This window comes from Microcaecilia unicolor, chromosome 10 (assembly GCF_901765095.1).
Source record: "Microcaecilia unicolor chromosome 10, aMicUni1.1, whole genome shotgun sequence".
NCBI lineage: Eukaryota > Metazoa > Chordata > Amphibia > Gymnophiona > Siphonopidae > Microcaecilia > Microcaecilia unicolor.
In genome coordinates, this window is record NC_044040.1 from 197,430,649 (window position 1) to 197,446,007 (window position 15,359).

Genomic DNA, 15,359 nt, shown 5'->3' on the forward strand with positions numbered 1-15,359 from the left:
TGCTAGTACCAATAAAGATGTCACGCCTGTGGGGAAGCGCTTTACAAAACCAAAACACTGTACCAGTGATTTCATGGTAAGACTCCTGAAAGGGAACTTTAAAACAATACAGGAACGTAAGACCTTTGAAGTCAGAATGATTAAATATTTTGACACCCACCAGACAGGACTTAAAGATCTGGGTTTTCTAGCCCATTATTATAAACCATAAAATTGTACTGCTTTGTCACCCTCCTGTCTCAATGCTTATCTCCCTGTCCCTCATCTACCTGACTCTTCCTGTCTCTCACCTATCCACCCCCATCCTGTTAGACTGTCACTGAAATGATTTGTTTCACTTATATATACTGTCATCTACCAACATTTGCTTATTTCCGATCTGACGAAGAAGGGCAACCTTCGAAAGCTAATCAAGAAATGTATTGTTATGTCCAATAAAAAGGAATCATCTTATTTTCTTTTCCATGTTTTATTTTGTTTTACTTCTATTAATTACCTTTAAAAGTGGACTAACATGGCTACCACACCTCTCTACTCAAAAAGTACAACGAATAGGGGACACTCAAATTACATGGAAATACTTTTAAAACAAATAGGAAATATTTTTTCACTCAACGAATAGATAAGCTCAGGAACTCTTTGCCGGAGGATGCAGTAGCGGTTAGCGTATCTGGGTTTTAAAAAGTTTGAACAAATTCCTGGACAAAGAGTACACAGTCTGCTAGTGAGACAGACACGGGAAAGCAACTGCTTGCCCTGGGATTGGTAGAATGGAATGTTGCTACTATTTGGGTTTCTGCCATGTACTTGTGACCTGGATTGGCCACTGTTGGAATGTTGCTACTATTTGAGACTCTGAATGGAATCTTGCTACTATGTGGATTTCTACATGGAATGTTGCTATTATTTGAGAATCTGAATGGAATGTTGCTATTGTTTGGGTTTCTGCCAGGTGCTTGTGACCTGGATTGGCCACTGTTGGAAACAGGATACTGGGCTAGATTTGACTAGAGCGCTGCGAACAACAGTCTTACGCTCTATTCAAATCTTATTTTTTTGCCTTTTGGGACCCTGAAGCAGTTTTCAACGAAACGCTTGCCACCATTGGCCCGGGGACATGTTTGTATCCTGAACCATCTATTATATGTTGCTGGAAGTGCTTTGCCTTTATTCTTTGAGATAAGTGATTTTCATTTCTCATGAGCACTATTTTGAAGCATAAAATGTTACTTTGGGAAGGTTTTTGCCCATGAGGAAGCAAAGATCTATTTAGATCATACCAGCTCTCTAACCTGCGTTTGGGAATTGAGCTTCTTTGAGGCTTTTCCTTCCTTTTGTTCAATTGATTATTTTCATTGTTTCATAATTTGACAATTTTGTGGATTACTCTGGTATAATTGCTTTACTGCGTTGGTAATCTCACACCCATCTTTTTTTTTTTTTTTTTTTTTTAGTTACATAGTAACATAGTAGATGACTGCAGAAAAAGACCTGCACGATCCATCCAGTCTGCCCAACAAGATAAACTCACATGTGCTACTTTTTGCGTATACCTTACCTTGATTTGTACCTATCCTTTTCAGGGCACAGACCGTACAAGTCTGCCCAGCACTATCCCCGCCTCCCAACCACCAGTCCCGCCTCCCACCACCGGCTCTGGCACAGACCGTATAAGTCTGCCCAGCACCATCCCCGCCTCCCGCCACCGGCTCTGCCACCCAATCTCAGCTAAGCTCCTTAGGTTCCATTCCTTCTGAACAGGATTCCTTTATGTTTAGTTGATTGAAAGTGTCAGTTTCCTCCAGTACTAATTTCTTTCTCTCTCAATTTTTTTTAAATTGCAAATTATAAAAATAGAAGATAATGAGGGGCATTTTCAAAATGACATCTAAATCCGATTTTGGACGTTTTGTGGTAAATGACAAAAAATCGAGTGACGAACATAGCGAAAAAACCAGTACGTACCTAAATCAGAATGCTCCTCTGCACGGATAGAGGGCTGCTTTTTATATACCAACTGTTCCATCAACTTTACTAGACTTGCAGAGAACTGGGCTCTGTGAAAGCTCTGGTATCTCCGATTAAACCAACATTAAAACAATACAAAAATGACATTTTACAGCACCTTGAGACTTATTTAGAGAATGCAAAGCCTTAAAGCCAAGCAACAGCCTCCTTGTTAAGTTCAAAGCTATAAATTCTTCTCTTAGGGGCAGGAATTAGCAATGCTGTAAACACATGGACACGATAACAGTTAACATGGAGTACTTAGTGCATGCTAACTCACGTGTTAACTGGCTCCTAGTGGTGAATCTCACCAATGTGAAGAGACACCAGTTAACAAGCCCCACATGAGAGATGTTCCTAATCAGTGGCACTTCAGTTGCTATTAACCCATTAGTGTCCAATGTTCCCATAATAATCCATATGGGAACAAATTGATTTGTTAACCTGGGAGGCTCGTTCTGCCTTTTTCACTGCAAAGGGGAGAAAATGGTTTTGGATGGTCTGGGAGCCTTATCTACGCTGCCTCTCCCATCGAGCAGGTAGCCTCCTTCTTAATCCTACCATTATAGGCATTAATGTGGAAATCTGCCTCTGGTTTCTATGTCCCCTGTATTGTTAGTATGTATACCTTAGGGTGGGGGGCAGGATGGGTTATTTGGAACGGGGGTATTGCTTTGGAGATTTTTGCTGTTCATGAAGAAGGGGAGTGTCGGAAGAATCAGGCCTCTCCTGTGCTTGGTATGAATGCTTTATATTGCATGGCAGAACAGTATTAGGGTCGGAACTCTGTTATATTAACATATATATGAGGGTGTGGGGGGGGGGCGAAAACTCTTTTAAAAATTTGATGACAAGTTGTAAGGTACTTTACAAACTTTAATTACCTATGTATTTACATACTGTACTGTTGACAATGTTACGATCCTTCAGCCATCAATAAAAAACATTTACAAATAAATAAGCCCCACAAGATTTACATTTGAAGCAGCTTACTGCAATTTCCCTGGATCCAAAAGTGTCCTTATACATCAGTCTGGAGAGGACCAAAAACCTCATTGATACAAATTTCTGTCTTCTGACCGTGGCATCTCAAAAAAGCCAATGTAACCCCTGACTTCCATCTCAGTGATCAACCCACCCCTTCTTTCTGCCAGATGGCTCATCTCAGCAATCCAATATTTTTCTGCAATCCTCAAGATAACACTTTAATTTGTAGATTGTATTCTACAACAACAGAATAGTGAGATTTTTTTGTTCGTTTTTAGTTTTTTTAATGTGGCATTCCTAAATCAACATGCATCCATTTACAGTTTTGGTTCAGAACATTACCATCACATAGGATAAGTAAGGCCTCATTCATTCAAAACGGCGAGTTATTTGCAAGAGGAATGATGAAACAAAGGCAGCGTTCCCCATGAAAGATCTGACTCAGCACTCAGTTTCTGGCAATGAAGCAATACTACTCACCGCACCGGATTTGCTGGCTTTGATCTGGAAATATGAGGAATGAACCAGCAAATGACATTTCTTAGCAGGTGTTAAGAAAACAAAAGGAGAAGACAAAATCCCAGCACAAAAAAAAAAAAAAAATAACCAAAACAAAATAAAAAAAACAAAGAGATGGGGAGGACCAATTCGATTCCAACACCAGGGTTAAGTAAAAAAAGTGTTATTTATTTGTTTACAGGTCCCTGAATTACAATTCTTTAACCTCTTAATAAATCCTTAAAATGCAAATGAATATCCTATATAATAAAACTCACCCTCAACGTTCTGAGGACACTGACGTCACTGTCAGTACCTGCGGGCACTTCCTTCCGGTTCGAAGGGTTCGTGGTTGTGAAGCCACCGAAATCGCTATGTCTGGGCCCCGCCCTCGCGTCAAATGTGATGACGTCGAGGGCGGAGCAATGGCGTCAGTGGCTTTACAACTCGGGAGATGAAGGTGGCGTGCGTTGATGAGCTCCGCAACAATGGCGGTCAGTGGCTTCACAACGCAGAAGGGGTGGGTAGGGAGGGAGGGGAGGGGAGGGTTCGGGAGGAAAACCTTGCTAGCGCCCGTTTCATTTGCTCCAGAAACGGGCATGTTTTACTAGTCTTCAATAAAAGCAGCAACTGCATTTAGAATGCTGTTGTCATGAGACAGAGGTGTTGCCGTTCATCTCTCAATATATTTTTACATAGATGCTGTTATTTTGTACAACTGGCACTTTCCTTTCACGAGTTTGTGAAAATTGCTATTCATAATCTACTATACTGAACTACTGACTCCTAAAGCAGGTACTACTGCGCCAAAACCGCTGATCTGCATTGAGTCTATTTATTGAAGTTATTCATTTGCATTTTAAGGACTTATTAAGAGGTGAAATTGTAATTCAGGGACCTGTAAACAAATAAATACTATTTTTTTACTTAACTCTTTTTTTTTTTTTTGTTACATTTGTACCCCGCGCTTTCCCACTCATGGCAGGCTCAATGCGGCTTACATGGGGCAATGGAGGGTTAAGTGACTTGCCCAGAGTCACAAGGAGCTGCCTGTGCCTGGCCCTTGCAGATCACCAATGTGGCCGCGCAGGCTTCTGCTTCTGTGAGTCTGACATCCTGCACGTACGTGCAGGACGTCAGACTCACAGAAACAGAAGCCTGTGCAGCCTTCTACATGGAATGTTGCTAGTGGAATAGCAACATTCCAAGTAGAATCTTCAATAGTAGCAACATTCCATGTAGAATCTCCAATAGTATCTATTTTATTTTTGTTACATTTGTACCCTGCGCTTTCCCACTCATGGCAGGCTCAATGCGGCTTACATGGGGCAATGGAAGGTTAAGTGACTTGCCCAGAGTCACAAGGAGCTGCCTGTGCCTGGCCCTTGCAGATCACCAATGTGGCCGCGCAAGCTTCTGCTTCTGTGAGTCTGACATCCTGCACGTACGTGCAGGACGTCAGACTCACAGAAACAGAAGCCTGTGCAGCCTTCTACATGGAATGTTGCTAGTGGAATAGCAACATTCCAAGTAGAATCTTCAATAGTAGCAACATTCCATGTAGAATCTCCAATAGTATCTATTTTATTTTTGTTACATTTGTACCCTGCGCTTTCCCACTCATGGCAGGCTCAATGCGGCTTACATGGGGCAATGGAAGGTTAAGTGACTTGCCCAGAGTCACAAGGAGCTGCCTGTGCCTGAAGTGGGAATCGACCTCAGTTCCTCAGGACCAAAGTCCACCACCCTAACCACTAGGCCACTCCTCCACTCTGGTGTTGGAATTGAATTGGTCCGCTCCCATCTCTTTCTTTTTCATTTTAGCAGGCGTTCAAACATTTCAAATGTAGCTCAAAGGGTCCCAGCCCCTCCATTGCACCCTCTTGACACAATCTGTAAACATATTCTACAACTGCCAAAAGTACACCCAAGTGGGAGAGCAGCTTTTCTGCGAGTGCCTTGTTCCTAAGTAGCCTCCATTTTTCGTCATACACACGACACGTCATTATACAAATACTTGCCCTCTGTAACCAGGCTACAGTTCATTCCACTGCTCTAAGAAATGCACACTTTTCTATTTAATAAAAGTGCACCAGAAATGAAGGAAGAACATTTACAACATGCATATCTTCGCTCTTTTGCCAAGGTTTCTTGCTTCCCCACGGCCCCCCTCCAACACCATGAAAGGAAAGCACTGAAGTGACCTTCCGTGGATGAGCACCGATGACTCACATCCCCGATCACTGTATGTACAGTTGCCAAATGGAAGTTCTGCTTATTTAAGAACCCAAGTTTTGACTTCAAAAAGACGTAAATTTTGCAACATCTACCAAGGACAGCTCAACTGGCAGGATTCCCTCACTATACTTCCCTTGGTTGTATATATGGGACAAAGTTAAGGTTGAATTTAACCAGACCTTTCTTCTCCTTAAGAGCATGAAGTGGTACAAACTCTGACCAAGGGGAAGGAGGGGACCCCGAAAGTGGCAGATCCCCCCCCAAAAAAATCTGGTGGCTTTTCCAAAATTATTGCTTATGGACCATTAATTTAACCTTATGCCACCTCGTGTGTGGTGTGAGAGCTGGGGGGGGGGGGGGGGTGAGAGAACAGTGGCAAATGAATCCTCAGTCCATAAAATGCCTTCATGCTTCCTAGCAGAAAAAAAAAAAGTCAATTAAAACCACATTCAGCATCCCAAGTCAGCTATAAAACAGCCTGTTCTAGTACTCTGCAATTTTTGAGATAAGCAAAAAAATTTGATGCTGGCATGATTTATATCCAAGAGTACTATAACTGGAACAAAAGGCTGCAACACCAATTCATATCCCCTATATACCGCTCATTATGTAAACTTGATTTATGCATGTTGATTTCCAACATAGATCGCAAACCCTTGGGGCAGAGGTACTTAATATAAATTATCTTGTACAGCACTGAGTACATTGATGCTGCTGGGAAATGTTAAGCTGAGATATTGAAAGCGAGGTTTCTCAGCACTGCTGAAGTATTAACTCACCCAATATATTCTTTTTGCACGGTGAAGCACACTAAGAATGTGAGTTTTTTTTAAAAATCAGACACCAGATCGCTGAGGCACAGTGAGCTACAATCACAGCTCACTTTCTTGGCTATAGCTGCCCAAAACATTGTGTCAGAAGCCTATAAGACACAGCTTTATAGCTACAAACCTGTAGGACCAATGTACACATCTGCTCTCCTCCCGTTCTTCACTCTCCTTCTGAACAGACAACATAATGGAAACATCAAATTGGACAACTACCAACAGAATTAAAAAGGGCAGTGGTTCACCCTTTGCTAAAGAAAAAGCAACCTTGACCAGGACAAACTTGAAAGTTACTGGCCATTATCCAACATCCCATCTCTAGGGAAACTTATTGAACAAACACTCTTGTGTTCAACTCAGTGACTGGCTAGATCCATGCCAATCTGGATCCAGACTCGGTTACGGAACAGAAACGGTCCTCGTATCCCTACTAGACGATCTTCACAAAAACTGAGACAGGAGATTTGCCTCGGTTTTAGTACTGCTAGATTTCTCATCAGCTTCTGGCACTGTGGATCATGATATCATGCTAGCACGACTGACAGAAACAGGTATCAATGGAACAAGTACTTGCTTGGTTTAGATCCTATCAGACAGGCAACAATCCATAATGTTTGGCAGCAACTCATCGCCACCATGGGCGCTGGGCTGTGGGGTACCACAAGGATCGATACTGTCACATATTGTGTTCAATATCTACCTCAAGCCACTAGATGAGATGATTCGGTCAATGGATACTCAGTTCTACATCTATGCGGATGATATGCGGCTACTCATACCCATTGAACCTGACTTACCTACAGCCCTGAATAAACTGATCTGTCTAACATCAGTTCAATAATGGGCTAAACACAACAAACTTTGCCTGAACCAAAGTAAAACTGAGCTTATCTGGGTCCCTAACACAAGTGGATACATACCTGACATCAAAATCCATTTTGAGAAGTACAAACTCCCCCTTAAATCACAAGTCAGGAACCTTGGAATACAGTTAGATTCAACACTTACTATGATTTCCCAAATCCAAGCAACCTTCAAGAGCTGCTCTACTCTTTGGAACAGCTATGCTGCCTCTCTCCTTACATCGAGAAGGTAAATCTTATCTCAGTTGTGCATGTCATGATAACAAGAAGACTGGATTACTGTAATGTACTCTACAACAGTCTGACTACAAAGGGCCTGCACCAGCTCCAATTCATTCAGAATGCTGCAGCAAGATTAATAGAAGGTTGCAAGTGACGTGACCACATCATACCATTTTTGCAAAACACTTCACTGGCTACCAGTACAATACAGGGCTAAATTTAAAACTCTATGTCTGATCTTCAAGGCCCTGAAAGGAAATGGCCCCAAGTACTTGAAGAAAAGATGACCCTCTGCACACCGCCAAGGATACTATGGTCCTCTCAAGGACTACCACTAACCACACCCTCTCCAAAAGACATTACACGATGTGATACCTGCAAGCGAGCCTTCTCCGGAGTACCCTCCACACTCTGGAATGTACTGCCTGAAAGGCTCCGCTTAACACAAGACTATCTCTACTTCAGGAAGCAGGTTAAAGCTTGGCTCGTCAACCAGGCCTAATGGAAGAAGTAACTAACTTGTTAGTCTCACTCACACACACAAGGAGTGACACGGACTGCACAGACATGTTTATCCACTCATACCCTAGCTGAGATAATATTTATCCATCTCTCTGACATCATGTGCACCTTTCTTTAAAAATTAGTGCTATACAAATGTTAATAATAATAATAATAATAAGTCACCTTACTATCTAACTCCTCTTACTCTCTTACCTATGTGACCCATCTTTGCTTATACCCTAACACTGTCAATTAAAATATTCTATTACGTATTGTGTTGACATTGTAAGCAGTGTACTCTGCCATACTTTGTATTGTTATTTGAATATTTTTACTGCTGTAATTGTCTATAGCTCATGTTTGATGTATTCTTACTGTACACCGCCTTGAATGAATTCCTTCAAAAAGATGGTAAATAAATCCTAATAAATAAATAACACCACCTCATCACTGCACACAAAATGCTCACTCTGCAAGAATAAAAACCCACGCTGCCATATAGAAAAAGGAAAAAAAAAAGTCACATCTTATATAACTATCCGCCGAAAGTTATCCTGTCTCCTATCTGAGAGAACTTCAAGGTCTACCTGTCACCTCTTCCTTTCTACAACATTTTCTGCATCTGTCAAATTTAGACCGAGGCTGTTGAGCATCCTGCTCTAATACATGTATTGAAGGAGTGCCAGGGTGAGGGGATTAAGACAAACTTCCATCAGCCTAGCAAACAATCTAACATACAGCAGGTAGCAGATGGCTAGCACAAGGAGTGGCCTAGTGGTTAGGGTGGTGGACCTTGGTCCTGGGGAACTGATGAACTGAGTTCCATTCCCACTTCAGGCACAGGCAGATCCTTGTGACTCTGGGCAAGTCACTTAACCCTCCATTGCCCCATGTAAGCCGCATTGAGCCTGCCATGAGTGGGAAAGCACAGGGTACAAATGTAACAAAAATAAAATAGATACTATTGGAGATTCTACATGGAATGTTGCTATTCCACTAGCAACATTCCATGTAGAAGCCTGCGCAGCCACATTGGTGATCTGCAAGGGCCGACTTCTACATGGAATGTTGCTAGTGGAATAGCAACATTCCATGTAGAATCTCAAATAGTAGCAACAGTGGAGGAGTGGCCTAGTGGTTAGGGTGGTGGACTTTGGTCCTGAGGAACTAAGTTCAATTCCCACTTCAGGCACAGGCAGCTCCTTGTGACTCTGGGCAAGTCACTTAACCCTCCATTGCCCCATGTAAGCCGCATTGAGCCTGCCATGAGTGGGAAAGCGCAGGGGTACAAATGTAACAAAAAAAGACAGGAAAAAGGGAACCCAACTGCAGTGAATGGCATTTGTGTAAGCAGGGCAGTGATGAAAATGCTGCTTCTTTTTCTATCACATTTGCCATTGGATGAATATGTACAGGTTGTTACCCAATGAGTGAAACAAAAGGGGCAGCCCCTTTGGGAAGCTCCTTGGGGGAGAAGAAGCATACGAAGGAAAGAGGGCCTGTGTTATACAATCAGAAACAGGCTTTTTTGTGGACTTCCTGCTTGTCCTTAAAAACGTGAATATTACTTATATACTTTCATGAAGTTTTCTAATTGCTTTTGCACTAGGAGGACAGAGTATACAGTAAAACCCAACTCACTATACTGGACTACCAAAGACTACTCTACCACGAATAAACTTTAACGCAATACCACCCTATCTCTAATTCTGATCATGAACTCTTTATAACTGACTGTTTAATCTACTATGTCAATCATGTTCTAATGTAATACCACGTGTATCGCTCACTCCGGAAATGGCCATCGCCATGACGGAATAATGTAAGCCACACTGAGCCTGCAAATAGGTGGGGAAATGTGGGATACAAATGCAATAAATTATAAATAAAAATAATAATGTAATCCTTGTTTGCTAAGGAATTGCATTTTTAATAGAAAACGCATCAAATGACTAGCTGTTAGGCCTCTATTTACAAAGCTGCATTAGCTGTTTAATATAGGAGTTACCATGTGCAAACTGTTATCTCCAGTAAACAGCTTATGCAGAAAACACCATTCTGGGATAAAGAATGGGCAGGAAACGATCTTTACAGTTCTGAGGTAGTTACCGCATATTAACTGTTAATACGGCAGAAAACGCACACCACCATCTGAAGGGGCATTGCTAAACACATCAGATTACCTGTTGGGTAATGTGTAATGACTACTTTTTCTGTGTTTCACATATTTCTTCCAAAATACTGACACACTGTCTCGTATCAAACGTCCTGATCATGTAGATACTGACCTATACTACAAGAAGTAAAAAAAATGTAAAAAAAAAAGAGAGAAAGGAAAAGCTCTATAAAATGTCAATCTTTGAAATCATTAAGGGAAATATTAGCCCCAGGGTTTCTAGGGAATAAAAGTTCACCCCATCACTGTGGACCCTACAGGTCTTTATCTGCTGTCATTTACTATGTTACTAGGGGGAAAAATCTGCTCATACAAAAAGCATTCATAATTCCCCCTTATGGTCAGTCCAGGCTATCTTACATTTTTAAAGGTTCAGTTTCCCACTTCAACTTCTGATATCAATGCCCTGAGAGAAAGTGGAAGCCTCTTACAATGAAGAATTAAAAAAAAAAAGTAAACAATCTCCAGCGCTTTACAACAAACATCCACAATCGATAAGAAAAATAAACACTTAATTGCCCTGCAAAAGTATATTAAATTTAGAGGAAAGTCCCACGGTTGTGAGCCTAATGCATCAAAGCCCCAGCACACCTCAATTCTCTGTGTAGTCCCACCGTTCCCTCAGTGTTCCGCCAGCAGTGCTTATTATTTTATAGAGGAGAATAAAGACTTTGGTTTGGAGCACCTAATTATAAAAAAACAACAACCACATTCCAGTGATCTTTAAGGAAAAACCAAGACAAATAATATTCAAATATTAAATTAGAATCTATACAGAGGTTATAGTCGGTGTTATAGGGGCTGAGTCAGCTCACCAGAACGTACATATTATGCAGATCATTAGAGCTCCGAGCGACTGCAGCTGTACAAAAGAAATGTCAGACGCTTGAATTCAAAAGCCGACCAATTTCTTTTTTTTTTCCAAATTGGAACCTGGAATAATAAAATTTGTCACAGCCACAAGATCGCAGCAGAAAGCCATAAGAGTGACTGAAAGGCTGGCTTTAAAAATTCTTACCAGAATCTACAAGATCATTACAGGGCACCTTGCAATGAACTATTACAGGGGAAACAGCACAAAGCGGGCAGACTTCAACAGCTACTGGAGACATATTGAAACAAAATTTACAATACTGGAAAAAAATAATAAAAATATATTTAAAAGTCAGGATTTATAAAAACGTCTTTTCAAATAAGAAAAAATGCTTTCACCCAAATGCCTGCAATTTTTCCACTTACAAAAGGCTGCAAGCAAGTTAATATACCCCAAAATATGTCATGCAATATTTAATTGCAAATTTATGTTAATTATACACCTTTTGAACTGCAAAGAGCATCAGACCAGCCATAGAGCACCCCACGGTCACAGGAACATACACCATTGCTGCCCGGAAGATCAGCTGTTGTGGTGCTTGGTTTTTTTTTTTTAAATATATATCATAAATGTGCCACACAGATCACGTAAATTGCAAACTTAATCAGTCTAAGATGAAGATGGAAAAGAAAGATTTGTTTTCCTCACCCTCAGAGCCGACAGATCTATCTCGTCTAGGCTGCGAGCCGGCGAATCGCTCGCCATGTTTCCTTCTTTCCGGTGAAAATGACAAAATCTTCCCTTTTATTCCCCTTTCGATTCACTTCTCGCCCAGCCCGCGCGCGATCCGACCCGTAAAATCAAAGCTAAGCAGCGACCCCGTGAGATCCTCCCGGGACTAAGGTGCGGGCGGTGCAGGGCTACCGGCGGCGAGGGGTGGCTGCATTTAAATGGGACATGCTTCGCCTTCAGCCGGCTGCTGCAAGGAAGGAACCCGATCGCCTCCTCCTCCTCCAGGCTGGGGAGCTGCTCGCGAGCGCCTGTCAGCGCATCCTGGGAGGGGCGAGGCCGGGGAGGGGCGTGGTCAGTACCCCGGGGAAGGAGCGCCTTGGAGACTGGAGTGCTGCTGGCCCTGGTGCGACGCTGGGTGGGGGGTGGGAGGAGGATCACACCGGGGCGTGGCACACGGGGGCACGTTCTTGATACGACCCGCCCCCCCCACTGTAAAAGAGGGAGGGGGCGAGGTCGAGGCGGAACCCTACCCTAGAGCACGTGAAGCGGCGGTGGTGGGTCCGGGAACGGGCTGTTTGCACGCTGCGAGGAAAAAGGAAGGGCTCTGATGCGCTCGCTCCTCCGTTGCATCGCCAACCCCCCACGATGAGTTCCGGCTACAGCTGGAAAGAAATGGGCAGGTGGAAGAGAAGAAAGAAGAGGAGGAAGGTTAAGGGGGAGAAGGGAGGAAAAATGGGAAAGCGGAGGAAGGAGGAGAGTAGATTAAGCTCAATATAATGGTATCAGCGTGTAAATAGCTTTTTTTTGGAGGGGGGAGGCATTATTTACATGTGTATGGGTGAATCTCTTCACAAAGCTAGTTAATAAATCCCAGTAAATACATAAGGAAATAAATGTGCCAAATGGCATGCAAAAATGTAAAGGAAGCCTGGGTTGAGCAGTCCTTCAGAGCATGTTCTGTATTTTAGAATGGCCGTGCATAGTTCCACCTGCTTTGAATCGTGGAGAACTGGAGACTTTTCTTTTGCAGGTGGGGTTTGAAGGAGAGCTGGAGGAGGACATTGTGTTTACCTTTCTGGCATGCAAAAACCACCTATTCAAGAAATGTTTTAATTAATAATTTGTACTGCTTTGATTGTCTTTTTGGATGGTAGGTTACATTATGTTAGATTGAATTTGTTTTCACTGAACTTTGTAAACCATTTTAACACCTTGTACAAAGCGATATATAAAATTAAGCCAGTACAAATTAGCGAATGACATGGGGACAGGACATGAGCAGGTACAGAGCCCACGGGACGTCCCTTTCAGCTTGAGACTGGCCTTAAAAAGGTTGTTCCAGCTAGATGGAACAGCATCTATAAAATGCTAGTATCAATATGTAAAAACTTAACACATCCTAGACAACTGGCAACTAAATTAAATGATTTTAAAAAAGAAACTGCAGAGCTGTCTGGATTTAAATGAAGCATCATTTCTGTATTTGATGTGGCAACAAAGAGTCTTGTCTGCTGTTCAGACTCCTACCATCAGCCAAGTCCTTCCATCACTTGCCCAGGCAGTTGCTCAAGCATCTTACTGTTACTGCAATAAGATTCATCAATTGTTACTGGCATGAAGGAGGATTTCCAGCACTTAAATAGAGAGGTGTGGTAGCCCTGTTAGTCCGCTCTTAAAGACTGTCATTGAAATGCTTTGAAGCTTCACTTATATATACTATCAACTAACACATTTGCTTATTTCCGATCTGACGAAGAAGGGCAACCTTCGAAAGCTAATCAAGAAATGTATTATGTCCAATAAAAAAGCCTGGCAATAATTCCCACCCCTAGCGTGCCATCATAGTCTGTGCTGCAAAAAGATATTTATTTTTGTAGCGCCGGAGTGTACCCGGCTGTAATCGGTTACAGCCGGGTTAGCGCGGGAGCCCTTTACCGCCACCTCAGGAAAGAGAGATTTCCCTTTTACCTGCTGTGGTACAAGGGGGCCTCAGTGCGCATGAAAAACACACGCTGACCCCAGCGCAGGCCCCCTTTTGCCGCAGCTTGGTAAAAAGGGCCCTGAGTGAGGCAACAAAGAACAAGGATTCTCACGGTGTTCTGCAAAGCTTTTTAGTCTTTCCTCAAATGCAGTAGAGACTCGACACGGCCAATACTGTATTTATTGTACCATCTGTTGTAACGCTCCCGGCCGCTGGGTGATTCAGAAATGCAGCCCTCTGCTGGCCGGGGTCTCACTTACTAGTCTCCTCAGAGTTCCCTTGTCCCCCAAGCCAAGCTATATATTGCAATTGGCCAGGCAAACTGCTCAACCACAGACTTCCAATCAAAGCAGTTCACTTTGTGGTAAATCCCTAGTAACTGCAGCAAAAACAGCACCGAAACAAACAGTTCAAAACACAAAGGGGTTCCTTTATCTTCCCCACCTCAGCATATTCTTCCACTAGGCTCTCTTCAGGCTCCCTGGTACTTGGCTTCAGGGCAATCTGTAGAGCCATGTGCCCTTCCGGCTCTCCACCAGCCTCATCGGCCCGGGGCTCCTGAGCAGGATTTTGGCTGGTCTTCTCCTAGTCACTTGCAAGCACCCACCTCTATATCTGGGGCTCCTGCCTTATTCAGGGTGACTGCTCAGGCATGTCTTCCTTCGGCTGGGAATCCTCCCCTGTCCCGTTCAGTGTGCCCAGGTCACCCCTCTGATCCACGGGCTGTGACCCCTCGCACTCTCCTGGAACTTCAACTAGGATTCTCCAGCCTTCACATACATGCAAATGAGACAGTCATCAAAATGCAAATTCAATTTATTGAACTATACGGCAGTCTTGTGGAACTCACTTCTTTCCAGCCGTTAGTCATCTAGTACAAATTCTCTCACTGAGCCCATCTACTGTGGGAGACCTGGGTCTCAGTGTAAAACAGCCACCACCCCTGGATAGGACTTTCTTCACTCACATTGACTGTACAGTCCTATCCTCCACCCCACGGCTGTTTGTTCTTTTAAACAGTTCAGTAGCAATTGGTCATCCCCCTAGTACCCAGTACCTGGTCCCCATCAGGTAAGTACCTCTCAGGGCTTGGAGGGAACCCTCGCCTGACTCTCCTCTGGAGCTCTACTTCAGCAGGCCTCTTTCTCTTTGGTCTCCTTGTTAGTAATCCTCAGGCTCTGGGTGTTGCAGGTTCCCCCATCTTCTCTCCCCTCCCTTGGCTTAGAGGGTGCTTTTTATAGGGTGCCCAATAATCCATTCCCACCTCTCTTTAGGCCTCTCCCCCTGCTTCCAGAAAGGTCCGCACCCAGAACTCTCTCCACCTTTCCAGCTTCCACTCAGAGTCCCCCTGGTGGCCTCCCAGGGCAGTACAAGTCCTATACCAGGAGCACCCCCTAGCTGTTCCTTCTGGTCACTACCATGGACTATACTCTAAAGCTCCCTCTAGTGGCCAGAATGGGCATTTTTAGGTTTTCAATGGGGAGAGCGCCACCTGGCGGCCTCCTCCTGT

At 43.3% G+C, this 15,359-nt stretch overlaps 1 protein-coding gene across 3 annotated transcripts in view; it reads right to left on the reverse strand.

Moving 5' to 3' along the window:
• The window catches only part of TNIK (TRAF2 and NCK interacting kinase), a 450,083-nt gene extending 437,975 nt beyond the window's left edge, over nt 1-12,108 (reverse strand). For all 3 annotated transcript variants that reach the window (XM_030217217.1, XM_030217218.1, XM_030217216.1), the window contains exon 1: nt 11,845-12,108. In XM_030217217.1, the coding sequence (XP_030073077.1) occupies nt 11,845-11,901 (57 nt within the window). In that variant the 5' untranslated portion in view covers nt 11,902-12,108. The remainder of the gene's footprint in view (nt 1-11,844) is intronic.
• Between the last annotated feature and the right edge of the window lie 3,251 nt (nt 12,109-15,359).